Source organism: Planococcus citri, chromosome 5 (assembly GCF_950023065.1).
Source record: "Planococcus citri chromosome 5, ihPlaCitr1.1, whole genome shotgun sequence".
Classification (NCBI taxonomy): domain Eukaryota; kingdom Metazoa; phylum Arthropoda; class Insecta; order Hemiptera; family Pseudococcidae; genus Planococcus; species Planococcus citri.
The window spans coordinates 20464417-20482521 of record NC_088681.1 but is presented as its reverse complement, the minus strand read 5'-3'; the positions used below and the strand labels follow the sequence as shown (position 1 = coordinate 20482521).

The 18105-nt window shown below is 33.8% G+C and overlaps 1 protein-coding gene and 1 long non-coding RNA gene across 3 annotated transcripts in view; one reads left to right on the top strand and one right to left on the bottom strand.

Moving 5' to 3' along the window:
- Window positions 1-18105, bottom strand: part of LOC135849119 (uncharacterized) — a 225771-nt gene that overhangs the window by 80576 nt on the left and 127090 nt on the right. The window lies entirely within an intron of this gene.
- LOC135849116 (LIM homeobox transcription factor 1-beta) overlaps window positions 2350-18105 on the top strand; it is a 69187-nt gene continuing 53431 nt past the window's right edge. Inside the window, exon 1 of one of the 2 annotated variants that reach the window (XM_065369372.1) lies at window positions 2350-2371. In XM_065369372.1, coding sequence (XP_065225444.1) covers window positions 2365-2371 — 7 coding nt within the window. In that variant the 5' untranslated portion in view covers window positions 2350-2364. Of the gene's footprint in view, window positions 2372-9124; window positions 9216-18105 lie in introns of those variants that run through there. The other variant, XM_065369371.1, reaches the window with a different exon arrangement.

Here is an 18105-nt window from a genome sequence, read left to right as displayed (position 1 = left end):
AAAGCGAAATTTGAGCAATTTCTGGAAAAAAAAGTAAGACATTTGTAATTTTTTTGCAAACAAGTGACACTTTTTAAGCAATTTTTCGTAAAAAAAAAAGGTAATATTTTTGACAATTTTTGCCAAAAAGCAAGACTATTTGGGAATACCTAGTTGGTTGTAATTTTTTTCGAAAACAGAAACTTTTATGCAATTCGTACTTGAAAAAAAAGGTACTTTTTCTGGAAATTATTGGCAAAATTCAAGACTTTGCCATTTTTAGTAAAAAGCCAGAGCCTTTTGGCGATTCTTAGACTTGGATAATTTTTAGGGAAAAAAAGTAGGTAAAAGATTTGGAATTTTTTGCAAACAAGTGACATTTTTTCAAAATGAATTTTAGGCAAAAAAAACAACTTTTTTTGACAATTTTGACAAAAGTCGAGCTTTTTGGGTATTTTTGAAAGTAACCAAGTAACCGAGTAAGACCCATGAAATTTATATAGGGGTCACAAAAGTATTGACACACATACCTATCTTAGAAAAATCACAACTTTTTTTCAAGTTGACGTTACAAGCTCAAACTTTGAGATACTTTCAATTGAAAAATTGAAACTACTGTCTTACATAATAAAATTTAATTTCCTGTAAGAAATATCTATAGCATCTTATGTCTACTTTCAATTGAGTGGGACGGTATTCAAAAAAATTCAAAAAACGCCGAAATGAAAAGTAGCATGAGGTGAATTTTCTTATTCTGTTTTACTCTTCAAACTCGCATATCTCCTTCAGTGTTGAAGAAACCGTCAATTAAAGCTGTGAAAACTTGATTTTTCTAAAAAAAAAAAAAAGTCCTTTAATCATGTAAGATCCTTTATATCAAAACTGAAAGACGTAATGCGTCAATTTTTTTTTTCTAATCAGATTAGCTCCATAAATTTTTAAAAAACCTTAAAGTTTTTGTGGCCATTCTCGACACGAAAAAAAATGAATTAAATATTTTCCGCAGGTTGAAGATGCCTCAGCCTCAGTTTTGTTTCAGATTGGTTTTTCTACGATTTTACATTTTTATCTTCTGTTTTCAGAAAAATATTGCTTAATATGAAGATACTTCGTCATAGTTCATTCATTCTTCCAATAGATGGCAATGGCAGTAACTAGCCCTGTTTATCGAGAATCGCCATTCTCCTGTTTTTTTTTTTTTTTTTTTTTCAAAACTCGAATCAAATTTCAATACGTTGATCATTCTCCAGAAAAAAGAAACGAACGAAAATAATTTTCCAGTCCACAGAGGGTGGTTAATGGGTCTTTAAAAAAGATTGAAATTCTTTTCAAATGAAACGAACTCCATCCAGTCGAATCATTTCAAACATTTTAATGAAAGCACTATAATCTACTCGTAGGTATCTGATCATAACATCAAGTTGAAGTGGATATACGAGTAATACCCATACCTACACATTATTAGTGTATTATCGATAAACACTCCAATTTTCGACTAAACACTCGCAAGAGTGTCTTCGAAGGACTCTTTGTTTTCCTTCAAAAAAATTTGCAGTCAGGTACCTATATATATACGAGTAACATTTAATTCCGACGTATTCATCTTCATAAAATGAACCCTACCAGGAGAGCCTCGCAACAGAACAAATCATTCCCACTTCTGAACTTTCTCTCAAATCAGTACCTTGACTCATACTCATACTCATCCAAAACAAACTCCAGGCACAATCTACCAAAAAAGAGTTCCAAATGTCAATCACAACTCAATTCAAAAGTCAAAATTTCAATTTCAACATTTCAAACTTGGGTTTTTCGATTCTACGTACGATACACAGATCTCGTTTACGACAAGATCTCACCTCCTTCTTTCTTCGCCCCTTAGGGGTCGTCAAACCACACACAGTACATATACACGAATTGGGCGACGAAACTGGCGGCTGGCGCTGTTAAGAAAATCCCAAACGAATGCTTGACAAGATTATGGTATAGTACACGGCGGCGTGTAAAAAAGAGAGCAGGCGCCGCACTCGGCGGTTAACCCAAGGTGTCGGCCAAGTTTGATATTTTTATACATGGGCGGAGTCAGTTGGAAAATTCGGCCGCCCTCGACGACGATCCTATCGTTTATTATTCAAATTCTTAATCACATCAGGTGGAGCGTCTAGTAATTTCGCTCTATTCGCGACTAATTACCCTTTGAAATCACGTGTCTGAATCGCGTGCGATCGTATTGTTTTGGGAAAATTTCACTCATCTGTATACAGATCACTGACCTTTCTCTCCGTCTCACTCGCTCATTCTGCTGTCTCTGCGCTACAATTTTATATTGTATATCAAAACATGCCGCATCGAGCTTAATTCGGATACCGGATTCGGCGACCGAATATGAAAAGTAAGTGTATCTACTACTGTATCCTCTTAAGTATAAAATTATGCATTACGAATAAAAACCTTAAAGCGAGCATTTTTCATCTACATATAATATGTGCATACGTCATCATCTCATTAGAATATAGGCTAATGCAACATATAGGCCAAGTTATATAGTAATTTGTAGCGAGCTTTTTACGACTTATAGATAAAATTATAAGCTTTTTAAAAAGTTCTTATTATAATAAAATGCTACAAGGTATTTGTAATGAAAAGTTGTGTTTTGAAAAATGATCTGTTTAAGATTAACTTTTTATGATGCATTTTCTTCTTGTTTTGGAATCGTTATTTGATTAACTTCATGCAAATTGCCCAATTCAACCCTCGAGTGGAAATATTCGTTATTGCACCGTCAAAATATGTACCTAACTATATACCTATCCCTATTATTATTCATCTTTAAACGCTACAATATTCTCTCGGCTACCTTTCTTTTGATATCCATTAAAATCCCAAAATATATTTTTCAGGAAGAAAACATACAGGGTGTCCCATTAAACACCTGCTCGATTCATTGCTTCAACATAAAAAGCTTCACTCTTCAATGATTAATTTTCGAATTGAAATAAAATATTCGTAATAATTGGTCAATAATTTTTGTATAAAATTCGAGTACCCTGCCTCTCATCCCCTCTTCTATAAGAAATCAACTCGTAAAAAAACCATCAATCTGATCAGAGTAGCTTAAAATTTGCTCTTGGATTTGTCCCCAAGGGTGTTCTGTCATTCTCAAAAATATTACAAAATTCAATTTAAAAGATGGCGTAAAATGTTATAAACACATACCACAATCTCGTCGAGGATTCATCTCAAATTAAGAAAATTTAATCAACTCACCTGCAACAAAGAAAAAAGAACAAATTGATCAAAAATAGAGAAAATTTTTCATTCAAAAAAAAATAAATGATGGAAATAAATTACATTGAAAATAAAAGCACGAGCCTCAGAACAGTAGAAAAATTTTACAAGGTGTCTAACAAAAACGACATCATGCAAAAGATAGGACAAAAACACGACTTTTGCCTTGAAATGTTTTTCAAATACTTCATTGGGAGGGTGAGAGGGAAGGAGGGAGGGGGTCAACATTTATTCAAGGCAGCAGTTTTCTGTTTCCAAGGTAAAATTGAAAGAAAAAAAATTAAAAATGAAATAGTGTGAGAAGGCGGAGGAGGCTCAGATTAAAATTTATTTGAGCTATTTTTTCCATTCAAAAAAAAAAGTAAGTTGAAAGAATGAAAAAAGTAATCTGAAAAAAGAGAATAAATAAACCGAAAATTTCGAAGTTCCTTTAATGGTAGTATTTCTCTCAATATCGACACTCAAATTGAGCCTCAAAATTCAAGCAAATTTGAAAAAGGCTTACTTGCCAAACTATGGAGTGGATCGGAAAGAAAAAATAGTAATTTTTCGCTCTAGCCTCAGCCCAACCTGTTTGGGAAAAATGGTCCAAATCCATAAGATGTATTTGAGATTCTGTGTCGACCTAGAAAATATGTCCAAATCTTTCATTATAATGAATGATCGTTGCAAAACATGTTGTTTAAGAAAAAAAAGTTATTTTTCGAAACACGAATTTCCCAAAACAAATAAATGATTTTCAAATTTTTAACCATCCAGTAGAGCCCTCAAAACAGTCTTGGATTTTGATGACAACGGCCTACGTTGACATAGAATTTCAAAAGCGACGATTTTTTTTGAAAATTCCTCTTCTTCGAGGACTCGTATCTCCCCTTCATAGACAACTCCGAAATTAAACTCAATTTAGAAAGGGAGCCCTGCAATTGCGCCAAATCACCAAAATCATGTACCCGGAATTGCGCCGGGTGTTCAAAAAAGTATACTGGCAATTGCGCCGAGTTGAAGAAATGCGAAACGAACAAGATATGAATGAATCGTTCAGTCGCAAAAGTTACATCTATGATTTATTCACTCACTCCAGAATCTTCCTCCACCTAATGTCGCAAAAAAATAGGTTCAACGAACAGAAACAAAATTAGAGGTTATTCGAGAGGGGGTGGGGAGGGTGACTGAGAATTTTTCGATTGGTATGAGGAAAAAAATACCAATTTTGCCGAATAAAATGATGCATTTCTAAATAGGTAGGTACTAGGTACTCACTCATCCATTGAAGCTTATTTAAAAATTGTAATTTTCCCTTTTGAATTTATGGAAGTTCCAAGTATGAAATTTTTTTAGTTTGGGAAAGAGATAGGAATTGGTCCGAGCAAAATGAGGTCAAAAGTATTCAAAAATTTGTATTTCAAGAAGTGAAAAACGATGTATTTTTTAAAAACTTATTTCTTTTTCTGCTCAAGAATTTTCGAATTTGAATGTTGAGTTTTTGAAAATTTCAATGAAAATGAAAAACAAACAGACGTGAACGAAGCGAGGACAAAATCTGTTTCGAGAAGCAAGAAAACTATGTTTTTAGATTGCAAAAATTTATGTTTATAAAAAGTGAAAATATAATAGCAATAAGTACCTCATGCCCCTACGTCTACAGTGTCTGCACCTAATTATAAGAACGAATTATTCAACTAAGTACACCAAAATTACGATTCTGACAGTCCGCAGTGTGAGCAAAGGGTCGGGAAGATTCGTTCTTTTGATCGGCGCAATTCCCCATGAACACATTTCCCTATTTGGCGCAATTGCAGGTATGCTCATTTTTTTACTCGGCGCAATTCAGGGTATATTTGGCGCAATTGCATGGCAGCCTTTAGAAATTGAAATTTTTTAAAAGTCTGACAAAATATCAGAAAGTCAGCTTTGAAAGTTTGATCGGTGTAATTTTAGTACCTAATGCATTGGATTTCTTTCAAAGTCGGGCATAATTTCAGAAAATCCACAGATTTTTTCCAAATTTTCATTAAAAGTCTGACATACCTAATGTCAAAAAGCCAACAGGTTTTTTCTCCCAAGTTTTCAAAAGTCAAACCCATACCGATTGATCGGTTTTCTTCCAAGTTTTTCAAAATCTGGTATAACGTCAGAAAGTCAACAATCTATACATTTTTTTTTTTTTCAAAGTTAGTAAACATTTTCAAGTCATTCGATTTTCTCCCAGGAAAGTCATCTGAATCTTTTCCTCAAGTTTTCAAAAGTCAGCGTGATGCAAATTTTGGAAACACCCCAGGCGCAAAAAACGTATCCATGTCGATATACGTAAGTTCAGTCTGTGCCCCCGTTTTGTCCCTTCCTCCACCACTTGGTGGGAAATTCAAGAAGTTCTGTGCCTTCAATCGGATTTTGAACTTTTCAAGTTTTTGAGAAATATAAGTATTTTGTAGGTGAAAAATGTGGATTGGAAACGACAGAAAGAGATTCTGAAATACATATTTACTCTAAAACGATTAAATTCAGATTTGTAGAAACAGCGTTTCATTTGGGCTACTTCGGTGATTTTTTTCGAGGGGGGGGAGGCTGTAAAAATACAAAACTCTGTTGAAAGATTAAAAGCAGTTCAAAATCTTCACAAGTCGATAAACGAAGGGAGCCAAACTTCATTTTTGACGTACTAAAAAAATGTTTGAATTTCTAAAAATTCGCCAAACATTAAAAGAGGGAATTTAGCACCATTTTTTCTTCCAGAATGTGTTCAGATGGACCCTCTGAACTACCAAAAAAAAAGTTCCCTTTCTAATTCTTGATACCCATATCTCAAAGGGGGTGTCTAAATAAGGGGTGGAAAGAGTAGGTGTTTCAAAAATGGTCAGTCCAATAAATTAATCAAAGTTACCACTCTTAATATTATTCGTTGTCGCTCAATTTTTTTTTTACAAAGTCTACTCGCCCAACTACTAATTAAATCACCTTTGATTGGTCTTCAACCCTCCCTGGTGGTTCGGGGGGGAGGGGGGTATGCTTGTTTCAAGTAACACACAATGAATCATATACCTACATATTTAAAAAACGAATCTGAAAGTGTGATATATCGAATAGTATGTTTTTTCGGCGTCCCTAAATACGAATATGAACTCATAAATTTTCTGGGCCCAACCCCTCAAAGCCCCTTTGTGCCCCCCAAAAAAGAACAAAATTTTGAAAAATCGTGAAAAGTCGAGTGATATATCAAATGGTATGTTTTCGAGGTCGCTGATTACGAATATGAACTTATTTTTTGAGTACAACCTCACAATGTCCCTCTGTTCCCCAAAAAGGAGAGGCATGAAAATCGTGAAAAATCGTGGAAAGTCGAGTGATACCTCGAATGGTACGTTTTCGAGGTCGGTGAGTACGAATATGAACTTAATTTTTTGGGCCCAACCCCAAAAAGCTCCTAACTGCCCCAAAAAAGGTTCAAAATTTTGAAAAATTAAGAAAAGTCATGTGATATACCTAATATCGAGTATTTCTTTCCAGCATTTTTTTTTAGACACTCCCTTTAGGTATGAGTATCGAACATATTATCGAGAATTTAAAGGGGAACATTTTTAGTGTGCTGTAGTGATCGAGATACAAATATATTATCTTGGTGATTATGCTATGTATTGTATCCCTTCCTATTATGGTGAGAAAAATGGAGGTATTTAAAAGATAAGATTATTTGAGAGCTCTGTTCAACTTTTGAAGGTCTCGATATAGTCTGGTTTTATTCCTATACGAGGATAGTCGTTTTTCTACTTTTTGTACCTGTTATGTGTACTTAAATTTTAAGTATTTTTTGAAGTGACTTTCTCAATTTACATATTTGAGTTACTTGACATTATCAAGATTTTCCTAGGACTCCGACATCAAGAGGATGGCAGCCTTAATAAGGTGCACCGAGGTGTTGATACAAGGCCAACTACAATGTAATTGCTTCCCTAGGAAAGTTGGTGAGAATTTAATGTTCCTCTTTTGATACGTCTAAATTATGACAAAGTCCCCTTTTCTAATTAAAAGATATAGGTTTATTAACCCCTTTTTAGAATACAAGTTTTAAGAGATAGTTTGATCATAAATTATTAATCTAAAATTCTTAGTATTTCGAGATATAAACTGTAAGTATAGATCGATTATGAACAAATTAACGTATTGATTAATTTTCAAGATTTTGAAATAATTTTGAGTTCAACTATTTATTTTTCTTATGATTTGAGTTAAAATTTATAAAATGAGACTTGCTCTCTCTCGATGAAATAAACTCATAAAAAAAATCAAAATTCGAAAAAATGCAAAAAATGAACGAATTTAAATTTTTTTGCTAGGAGTGTGATTTTTATCAACTTTTTCACGAAATACGTCAGAAAGAGGTTAAACTAAGACAACTGAATAAATTTAAACTTTTTTTGGTGTTTGGAATTGAAAATTGAATTTTTTCGAATTTTTGATTTTTTTGTGATGAGTTCATTTCATCGAGTGAAGGGGGTTTTCTCTACTTTTTCAACAGATACGTAAAAATATGGGTCGAATGGGTCAACTTCACCAGTCAAAACTTTTTTTCATGTTTTAAATCAAAAAAACGCATTTTTTCGCAAACTTTCAATTTTTTTAAATCGACTTTACGACATAATGCCACCACAATTTTTTAATATGTTGTTCAGCGTGAAAAGTTGTCCATAATATATTTTTTTCAGAATTTTTGAGAGTCGGAACGATATGAAAACTCCGTTTTGAAACTTTTCGAGCTAATTTTTCGTACGAAAAAAAGTGGCAACACTGATTTTTATGATATCTCCAAAAGGCCTTTCAAAACCCCCAACTATTGAAAAAAGTTCCATTTTGGTAGGTATCGCGGTTATCGAGTAATCCACTGCTGAAACGGATGATATTTCAAGTTCACTGAAAACTTTGACACCCCCTAGCAGCCTTTTAAAAAGAGCCAGAGGGCTGCGATTTGCGCCATTGGTCATCCTTTCAAAAGGTCTTTCCACAGGAAAAATTTCAAAAAATCCGCCTCCCCCGCCCTCACAACGTCTTGGTCGAATTGACGTGGAATAACCCATCTTTTTTCGCAACTTTCGCCCAATTTTCTCCACTAATACCAGACACTTAATAGTCTACAAACACGCAGCCTCGAGTTCATCTACACAAAATTCCACCTTATACAAACGCCATAATACTACATACAGTGAAATCTGCACTCCATGTCCATAGGCCATTATAAGTATAAGGGTGTGAAAGGGGCCACGGGAGTAAAAGAACTTACTTACTATACTCACAGGGATGCAGGTAGTAGGTACACAAATACCATCGTAATTTGACGTCGACTACATCGTAACCCTTTACCGCACCTAAGGTTACCTTTTCTACGTGTATTATGCGGTATTCGAAAAACCACTAGGATCGCGGCAGAGCAGGTACGCCGCTGAAATTCCATACACAGCGGCCCCAATCCCACCGCTACAGGATAGGCAGAGGTACCTCTCCAGCTATCTATACAGTTTTTAGGCCAAGTTGGTATAGCAAAAAATAGAAAATAAAAATAAAATACCCTCTCCGCGAATATTTTTAATCGCCTCGATTCTTTAATTGGAAACCCATGCACGATGAATAACGATTTTACGTCAACGGGTTATACCGGCGTAGAAAAAAAAATACTCGCCGCACATATCTGGCAGCTCTGTTCAACTTTTGAAGGTCTCGATATAGTCTGGTTTTATTCCTATACGAGGATAGTCGTTTTTCTACTTTTTGTACCTGTTATGTGTACTTAAATTTTAAGTATTTTTTGAAGTGACTTTCTCAATTTACATATTTGAGTTACTTGACATTATCAAGATTTTCCTAGGACTCCGACATCAAGAGGATGGCAGCCTTAATAAGGTGCACCGAGGTGTTGATACAAGGCCAACTACAATGTAATTGCTTCCCTAGGAAAGTTGGTGAGAATTTAATGTTCCTCTTTTGATACGTCTAAATTATGACAAAGTCCCCTTTTCTAATTAAAAGATATAGGTTTATTAACCCCTTTTTAGAATACAAGTTTTAAGAGATAGTTTGATCATAAATTATTAATCTAAAATTCTTAGTATTTCGAGATATAAACTGTAAGTATAGATCGATTATGAACAAATTAACGTATTGATTAATTTTCAAGATTTTGAAATAATTTTGAGTTCAACTATTTATTTTTCTTATGATTTGAGTTAAAATTTATAAAATGAGACTTGCTCTCTCTCGATGAAATAAACGCATAAAAAAAATCAAAATTCGAAAAAATGCAAAAAATGAACGAATTTAAATTTTTTTGCTAGGAGTGTGATTTTTATCAACTTTTTCACGAAATACGTCAGAAAGAGGTTAAACTAAGACAACTGAATAAATTTAAACTTTTTTTGGTGTTTGGAATTGAAAATTGAATTTTTTCGAATTTTTGATTTTTTTGTGATGAGTTCATTTCATCGAGTGAAGGGGGTTTTCTCTACTTTTTCAACAGATACGTAAAAATATGGGTCGAATGGGTCAACTTCACCAGTCAAAACTTTTTTTCATGTTTTAAATCAAAAAAACGCATTTTTTCGCAAACTTTCAATTTTTTTAAATCGACTTTACGACATAATGCCACCACAATTTTTTAATATGTTGTTCAGCGTGAAAAGTTGTCCATAATATATTTTTTTCAGAATTTTTGAGAGTCGGAACGATATGAAAACTCCGTTTTGAAACTTTTCGAGCTAATTTTTCGTACGAAAAAAAGTGGCAACACTGATTTTTATGATATCTCCAAAAGGCCTTTCAAAACCCCCAACTATTGAAAAAAGTTCCATTTTGGTAGGTATCGCGGTTATCGAGTAATCCACTGCTGAAACGGATGATATTTCAAGTTCACTGAAAACTTTGACACCCCCTAGCAGCCTTTTAAAAAGAGCCAGAGGGCTGCGATTTGCGCCATTGGTCATCCTTTCAAAAGGTCTTTCCACAGGAAAAATTTCAAAAAATCCGCCTCCCCCGCCCTCACAACGTCTTGGTCGAATTGACGTGGAATAACCCATCTTTTTTCGCAACTTTCGCCCAATTTTCTCCACTAATACCAGACACTTAATAGTCTACAAACACGCAGCCTCGAGTTCATCTACACAAAATTCCACCTTATACAAACGCCATAATACTACATACAGTGAAATCTGCACTCCATGTCCATAGGCCATTATAAGTATAAGGGTGTGAAAGGGGCCACGGGAGTAAAAGAACTTACTTACTATACTCACAGGGATGCAGGTAGTAGGTACACAAATACCATCGTAATTTGACGTCGACTACATCGTAACCCTTTACCGCACCTAAGGTTACCTTTTCTACGTGTATTATGCGGTATTCGAAAAACCACTAGGATCGCGGCAGAGCAGGTACGCCGCTGAAATTCCATACACAGCGGCCCCAATCCCACCGCTACAGGATAGGCAGAGGTACCTCTCCAGCTATCTATACAGTTTTTAGGCCAAGTTGGTATAGCAAAAAATAGAAAATAAAAATAAAATACCCTCTCCGCGAATATTTTTAATCGCCTCGATTCTTTAATTGGAAACCCATGCACGATGAATAACGATTTTACGTCAACGGGTTATACCGGCGTAGAAAAAAAAATACTCGCCGCACATATCTGGCATTTTTAACATATTTGCTCGCAACGAATGCGTGGAAAGAAGTTTTCTGGGGTAGGAAAAAAAAAAGATCGAGCGAGCTGAATACGTACGCGAGTATAGAAAATTCGAGATAGAGGGATGAAGGTAACAGTGTCACTAATATACGGGTTCGTGTGCTATCCAAGTCTCCCCTTGTACTCACACTCTGACAACAATCGTATATATTCGTCGCAAGTGTAAATGTATATAAACCGCACAGAAAACCGAACATATTACCCTTTAAATTACAATATGTTATACATCAGTAACAAGCCCTTTTCGTTGACTATTTCCTGGTGTACTCGTACTTCGCAGTAGTACAATATGTAGTAGGTAAAACTTTTCCACTTACGCGTTTCCATAATACCGAGTAAATGTACAATTTCTGAAGAGTTTCACTTCGCTGCATGAGATGACGACGAAGAAGACGACAACGACAAATACGTAGGTACTACGAGTATATACGAACCAAAATACACTCGGGTATAAACGAGTATTTGAAAATTGCCAAGTAATTTTCACACGCCTCCAAACCATCGTATCGTCGCAACCCTACGAGAATTTTTTCCCTGTTTTGTCAACCGTCATCGTATATACAGCCTAAAGTACTATTCGATGACGAAATTGCTATTTGAAAGTCTTTTTTTGAAAATAAAAGACATATACGTACTCGTAGGTGGATATCATACGATATAAGCTTGTTTACAAAATACAATCCGTACGACGACGTGAACTTTGATTTATGTCGATTTCTATGCCTAAATGATGCGAAATGTCAATAAAAGCAAGAGTATTTGGTATTTCATGCTGACAAGGAGTTATACGAGAAAAGAAGGGAAGAAAAACTTTTTAGAATGCTTGAAATTTTTCGTCAAACTATATAAAAGTATGCTTAAAGTCTGAAATATTAAGTTTTCTTTTAAAATATCAAGAGGTAGATGATTTCAATTATGGTAGGTTTAATAAGGGAACCAACCAGTATAGTCATGGATGTGGATTTGACAAAAAAGCAAAAGATGGTAACAGGGGAAAAAACTAAAAACAAACGAACAAAACTCGAACTCATTAAGAATTACTTATCCTCGAAAAATTAAGGAAAAAAATACTTGATGATTAAAATAAAAATGTCGTATGGTAAAAATGAAGCATTTCCCCAATATTCAAAGCTGAAGACATTATTGAAAACTTGAAACAGAAAAAAAAATGAAAAAAATGAAGAAAACATCCAACGACAACATTGAAATGAAAAAAAAACAAGCAAAAATGCAAGAAAAAAAGCAAAAAAAAATCAATTAAATTAAAGGGTAAGACCAATATTTGGTAAGATAGATCTTATTTTGAAGTTTTGAAGTTTCGAAGTTTCGCTTTTTGTGCTCTCAGTGCCTGAAAATTTTGTGTTTTATGAAAAAACAATAGGTAAGTACCCTATTTTTTAATTTTCTCTAAAATTGAAAAAAAAATAGTGCAATGGAGGGTGCCTGCTCCCCCCTCTCCAGTGAAAAAAAGAAAAAAATATATTTAAAAAAAATGCAAAGTAATCCATTTCCTAAGAAAAAAAATATTGGCCCCTCAAGTAGACTGTAGAGCACTCGACCAAAGTTTAAAAAAAAAAACATACAACTACAAATCAAAAAAATTTTGTTTTTTCAATTTTTGCGTCAAAATTCTTCTACATGAGCCACTTTTTAAATAGAAATGTTCTCATGATCTTCCAAGCCAGGTTAGTTGGGTGCTCGATCAATATCATTGGGGAGGGGGAAGAGGGCGAGGAAAATTTTTCAATCCAAAGGAGGATAGGAAATTTTTACTAGGTCAAGGTACCTGCCTACTTACATTTTTCATTCTGATTTTTGAGTTTTTTCAACGTTGAGGGCTCCGAACAAGGAGACCAAAATAGTTTCAAGGACTAAGAAATATATAGGTATATATTTTTTTTGAGAAGGGAAGTATTTTAAAGAATTATAAGGAGCAGAAAAAATGGGAAAATTTTGAATAAATTGAATTGACACTGTGTCATTTAGGTTGGAGAGCCAACATTTTTAGAGAATTTTTTTCCATTAAAAACAAACAACATACGTAGAGCGGTTGCCGAACAAAAAAAAACGAAAAAAAATTTCACAATCATCAGAGCGATCCTAATCAACAATTTATCCTCCATAAAAAGAATAATAACTGCATCTTCATCCCCACTACCCCAAGAAAAATGTCCAAAATGCAAAATTTTAAAAAAAATGATAAGTAAAGACTTGAGCGAATCAAATTCGTTTTAAAACAGTTGTAAAAACATTATTTTTAAGGTAAGAAAACCTAAAGAATTTTTTAGAATCCCCTCCCCCCTCCAAAAAAAACTTCCAAAAGGCATCAGTTCTATAAGAATTTTTCAAGGTTGAAATAAACATGATTTATGTAGGATAAAAAATCAAGAAGTTTTTTTTGGATTCCGCCCCCCTCCCCAAAAATAACTCCAAAATACATTGGTTTTTTGAAAAAAATTTAAAAATACAAAGACTTGGGTGAATGAAAAATTTGTTTTTCCAGTATACAAGGAAAGTATTCCACACCGACACAAACATTTTTGAATCGGACAAAGGGGAATCGAAAGAGGGCTCCGAAATGTAGGTACCCCCTTTAGCGTTTCAGGTGCTGAAATTATATTTTCGAGCTTTGGAGAATTTTTAAAAATTCAAATGTTGGAAAAAATGAGAAAAAAATCAACATTTTGGCAAATCGATCTAAAAAGCTGAAATTTGGTTTATAACTTATTTTTGACCTCTCGAGTCAATTGGTGATGATTTCAAACTGTTCTGCAGCTTCCAGCAGATTTTGTATTTCTCCAGTTTTCAAAAAAATGCTGTTAGAAAATATTTTTGAAAACTTGAAAAAAAAAAATCAAAATCCGCTCGAGGCTTTAGAACGGTTTGAAATCGTCACCAATCGACTCAAGAGGTCTAAAATAGCATACAAATCAAACTTCAGTTTTTTTTTGACACACATTTGCAAATGAAAATTATAAGCTTGAAAAACATCGGTTATATTTAAAAAATGGAGGAAAAATATAAAACAATACTCGATAATAAAATTATGACATTCACTTTTCACTTCAATTTTAAAAAATTGAAGCATTTTTTTAACATTTGGAAAATATTGGAAAAGTTTTGAGAAGTAATCAAAAAAACAACTGAAAAAAAAAACAAAAATATAATCATTAGAAATGAGATTAGCAGAAAAAATGAGACTTTATATTAAATGAATCAAAATAAAAACCATTTATTGACTCATTTTTTTCAATTCTTTCACAATTTTATTTGGCTGCCCACAGAACCAAAAAAAAAAAAAAAAAAAAAAAATGTTTATTCAACCACCACCCAGTTTTTTTTGTCTCATTCCTCACCTCCCAAATGTACAAATACTAATTTTAGTATCAAACCATTCTTAGGCTTCCGGTGGATTTTTGAATTTTCTATTCCTCCGTCAGTGAAAATAGGGCTCTAAAAACTGCAAAAAATTAGCCTTATGACACCAAGTTACCTAAAATTCAGAAACTTAGTTTTCATAATTTTTCAAGAAAATGAAATGTGCTAAAAATTCGATTTAAGTAAGCTCGACAACATTTCAAAAATGAAGTCAGCAAAGTCAACATTGGTCATTTGGATGTGATCCGTTTTCAGGAGTTTCGGTTTCATCAACGCCGATTTGGCCAACATTGTCTAATAAACGAGCTTTGGGAGAAGGCGTGGACTTGATATTCTTGCGAATGAAATTTTCCGTCAATTTAATTGCTGTTTTGGTTCATAAAACCATCAAGAACGAAAATAATTCAACCAATACGATCCCCTTTCTCAAGTTTAAACTTTCCTAGAAGATTTAACAACTTGGTAAAATTTCTCAAGAATTAAACACACTTCTTTCAAATTCGGTTATCTCGTTTACTTTCACCTCTTGCAATACGAGTATTTTGTAATGTTTATGAAAAGTCTCGTCCGCTTATATAAATACACCACGACCTTTGCGTCGACATATGTCTGATCCATAACTATTACCCTTTTGTACGAGTATATATGTACACGTATCGTATACTATAAGTAACATTTTAACGTCACATGTAGGCTAGTAAAATTATAAAGATACCTCGGCACGTAGCTGTTTTACTATCGGTAGATCTGTCTACAGATCGTTTAACCTATCACCAAAGGTCATGATGAGTTCCGGAGTTTAAAACTTATATCCCACCGGTGTCATTAAAGACACGAGTTTCGAATAACCCTCTTGTGTAATACACATCAATGGGCGAGAAAATCACCACCGAATATAACTACATATTATACTCTTACATGTAGCTATACCATTTATGAGGGATTGAGGGCATATGCCACCTCTCTCTCTTTTACTTTATAAACTTACACTCTCGCGACTTTCAAGACGTAACATATTTTTACAATCGGTTCAATATAAGTAAGAGTGAGAGTACTTTTTATACTAGGTATGTATCTCAGTGATACACGCGTCTTATTAAAAAAAAATTATAATGGAACAAAATCAGCTGCTGTATGCGCAAGAGATGAGACGAACAGGTGTTCGATTCGTACACCATAAGTTAATATGTACGTGCTGAGGTCAACTTTACGCAGTATACGAATGATTAATGCGAACTGTTTTTTTGGTCAGCCAAAATTGAAACCGAATAGGGAAAAGGGTTACTTAAACGTTAAATGATGCGCGATAATCGCGAATAAATCATTCTTATAATCCTTTCGGTCGCGAATTATCAACGAGTCTCGTTTGTTGTATTTGATTTTAACGAGTCATCCGCTATATAATACAAATAGATGAAAGAGGGTGACACGCAATAAAAACCTGTCTACTACTTCCTACCACTTGTCATTACATCGATGGAATAATATCAATGTCGTTTTTGTATTCTGTGTATGAGCCATTGTGGCGTAGATATCAAATTAGTAGGGCGGATATCTCACTTGTTGGTTGAAATTTTAATTTCTTTTTGCGCAGCGAAAAGAAGAAATAGAGATGTTTTTCAGCGTTCGTTTTCAATTAGGTAACTAGATAAGATTATAATGAAAAAAAAAAATCAAAATTTCAGCAAATTAACCTAAAATGCTGAAATTCAGTCCTTACTCTATTTTTGACCTCCCGAGTCGATTGGTGACGATTTTGAGCCGTTCTGGAGCCTCCAGCGAATTTTCAGTTTCTCCTGTTTTCGAAAAAATAACGCTGTAAATGGGATGAAAACGCAATTCAACACTTGTAAACTCGGTTTTATTATCATTTTGATCCTTTCGATCGATTTAGGCACGTGTTATCAACATCTTTTTGTACCGGTTCAAATTCAAAATTTTTTACAGTGACTATTTTTGAAAAAATGAAAAAAACTTCATTTGCTGAAATTTGGTTTTTCGATTCGAAACCGATCTGGTCGAACCTCGAGCGAATTTGGATTTTTTTCAATTCTTCAAGAATAATAGGTACGCGCCTATAAAGCGATAAGAATCGTCGCAATGATGATGAATCCGAGTTTATATACTCGTATGTGCTGAATTTCATTTTCACTTTATGCTTATCTAATAACGTTTTTTTCGAAAATTGGAGAAACCGAAAATCTGAAAGAGGCTGCAGAACGGCTCAAAATCGTCACCAATCAACTCGAGAGGTCAAAAATAAAGTATAAACCAAATTTCAGCCTTCTAGATCAGTTTGCAAAAATTTTGATTTTTTTCAAGATTTTCACAATTCTTCAAAATTTTAAAAATGAATTTCAGTCCCAGAAATTCTGAAGGGTGGTATATTTTGGGGTCCTCTTTGGATTCCCCTTTGTCCGGTTCAAAATTTTTTGTGTCGGTTTGGGATATTTAAAAAAAAAAAGTTCAATTCACCCAAGTCTTTATTTTTTTTTCAATTTCAATTTTTTATTTTTTCAAAAAACCAACGTATGTATTTTGTAGGATTTTTTTGGGTGAGGGTGAAGGGTGAATTCTAGAAAATTTATCGATTTTCATCCTGCTTGTAACTTTTAAAAAAAAATGATTCACTCGAGTCGTTAATTTTTTCCAAGAACTGATGCATTTTGGAAGTTTTTTTTGAAGGGGAAGGGGGATTCTAAAAAATTTCTCAATTTTTCTTATCCCAAATACTCGTATACAGAAAACAGTTTTAAACATCTTAAAAATGACATTATATGTAGAACATCTTAACAGAATTGAAATCATTCAAAATTACCCACCTATACCAAAACACATTAAAATTCTAACAACATTTAGAAAAATTTGCCAAAGTTGAAACAAAAAGTCTGCAGAGGCAAAGAGGAAGGCTAAAAACGAGAAATTGTCTCAATAACATCAAAATAAATGATAAATTCTTAGCCAATCAGAAAACATTCAGAAATAAAGTTCATTCAAGAAATTGCAACAGCTTAACTTAAGACTTATCAACACAAAATTCGTATATTGGCCCCAATTCTGGAGACAAAATTATACAGCGGTTTTTTGAGAATGGAGGAGAGGGAGGGGGAGGGGGTTCGACTGAAAATTTGCCGACTGATATAGGGGAAAATACCAAGTTTGCCGATTGATATCATATTCATATGACTTTTGAAATTTTAATTTTCTGTTTTGGATTTTTAGGGAACCCAAATGTGAATTTTTTCATTTTAAAACAAGAAATGCAAAAGTTTTTGAAAATTTGATTTCGAGAGGATGTTTTTTAGAAAGTTGATTTTGAAGAAAAAAAGAAGACAGGCCCGAAGGAGGCGAGGGTGAAAACTTTTGGAAATTTGTATTTTGAGAGAACTAAAAATGATGTTCTTTTATGCAACGAGTTTTTACAATTTTAGAATTTGAAAGATTTTTTTTAGGATGTTAATTTTGAAAAAAAGAGAACCGGCCCAGGTGAGGGCGAAAGCTCTCAAGAATTTGTGTTTCGAGAGGCATAAAAACGATACTTTAAAAGTTGAATAATACGTATTTTTTAGAAATTTCATTTTTGAAAAAGAAAAGAAAACAAGCCTCACCGAAACGAGGATAAAAGTTTTCAAAAATTCGTGTTTTGAGAAGTAAAAAAACCGGTTTATCTTTCATCACATGCCCTTCTCTTGTCGGATCCGGGGCAGATTGCCCTCTGTAAAATTTCAGGAGCTTTT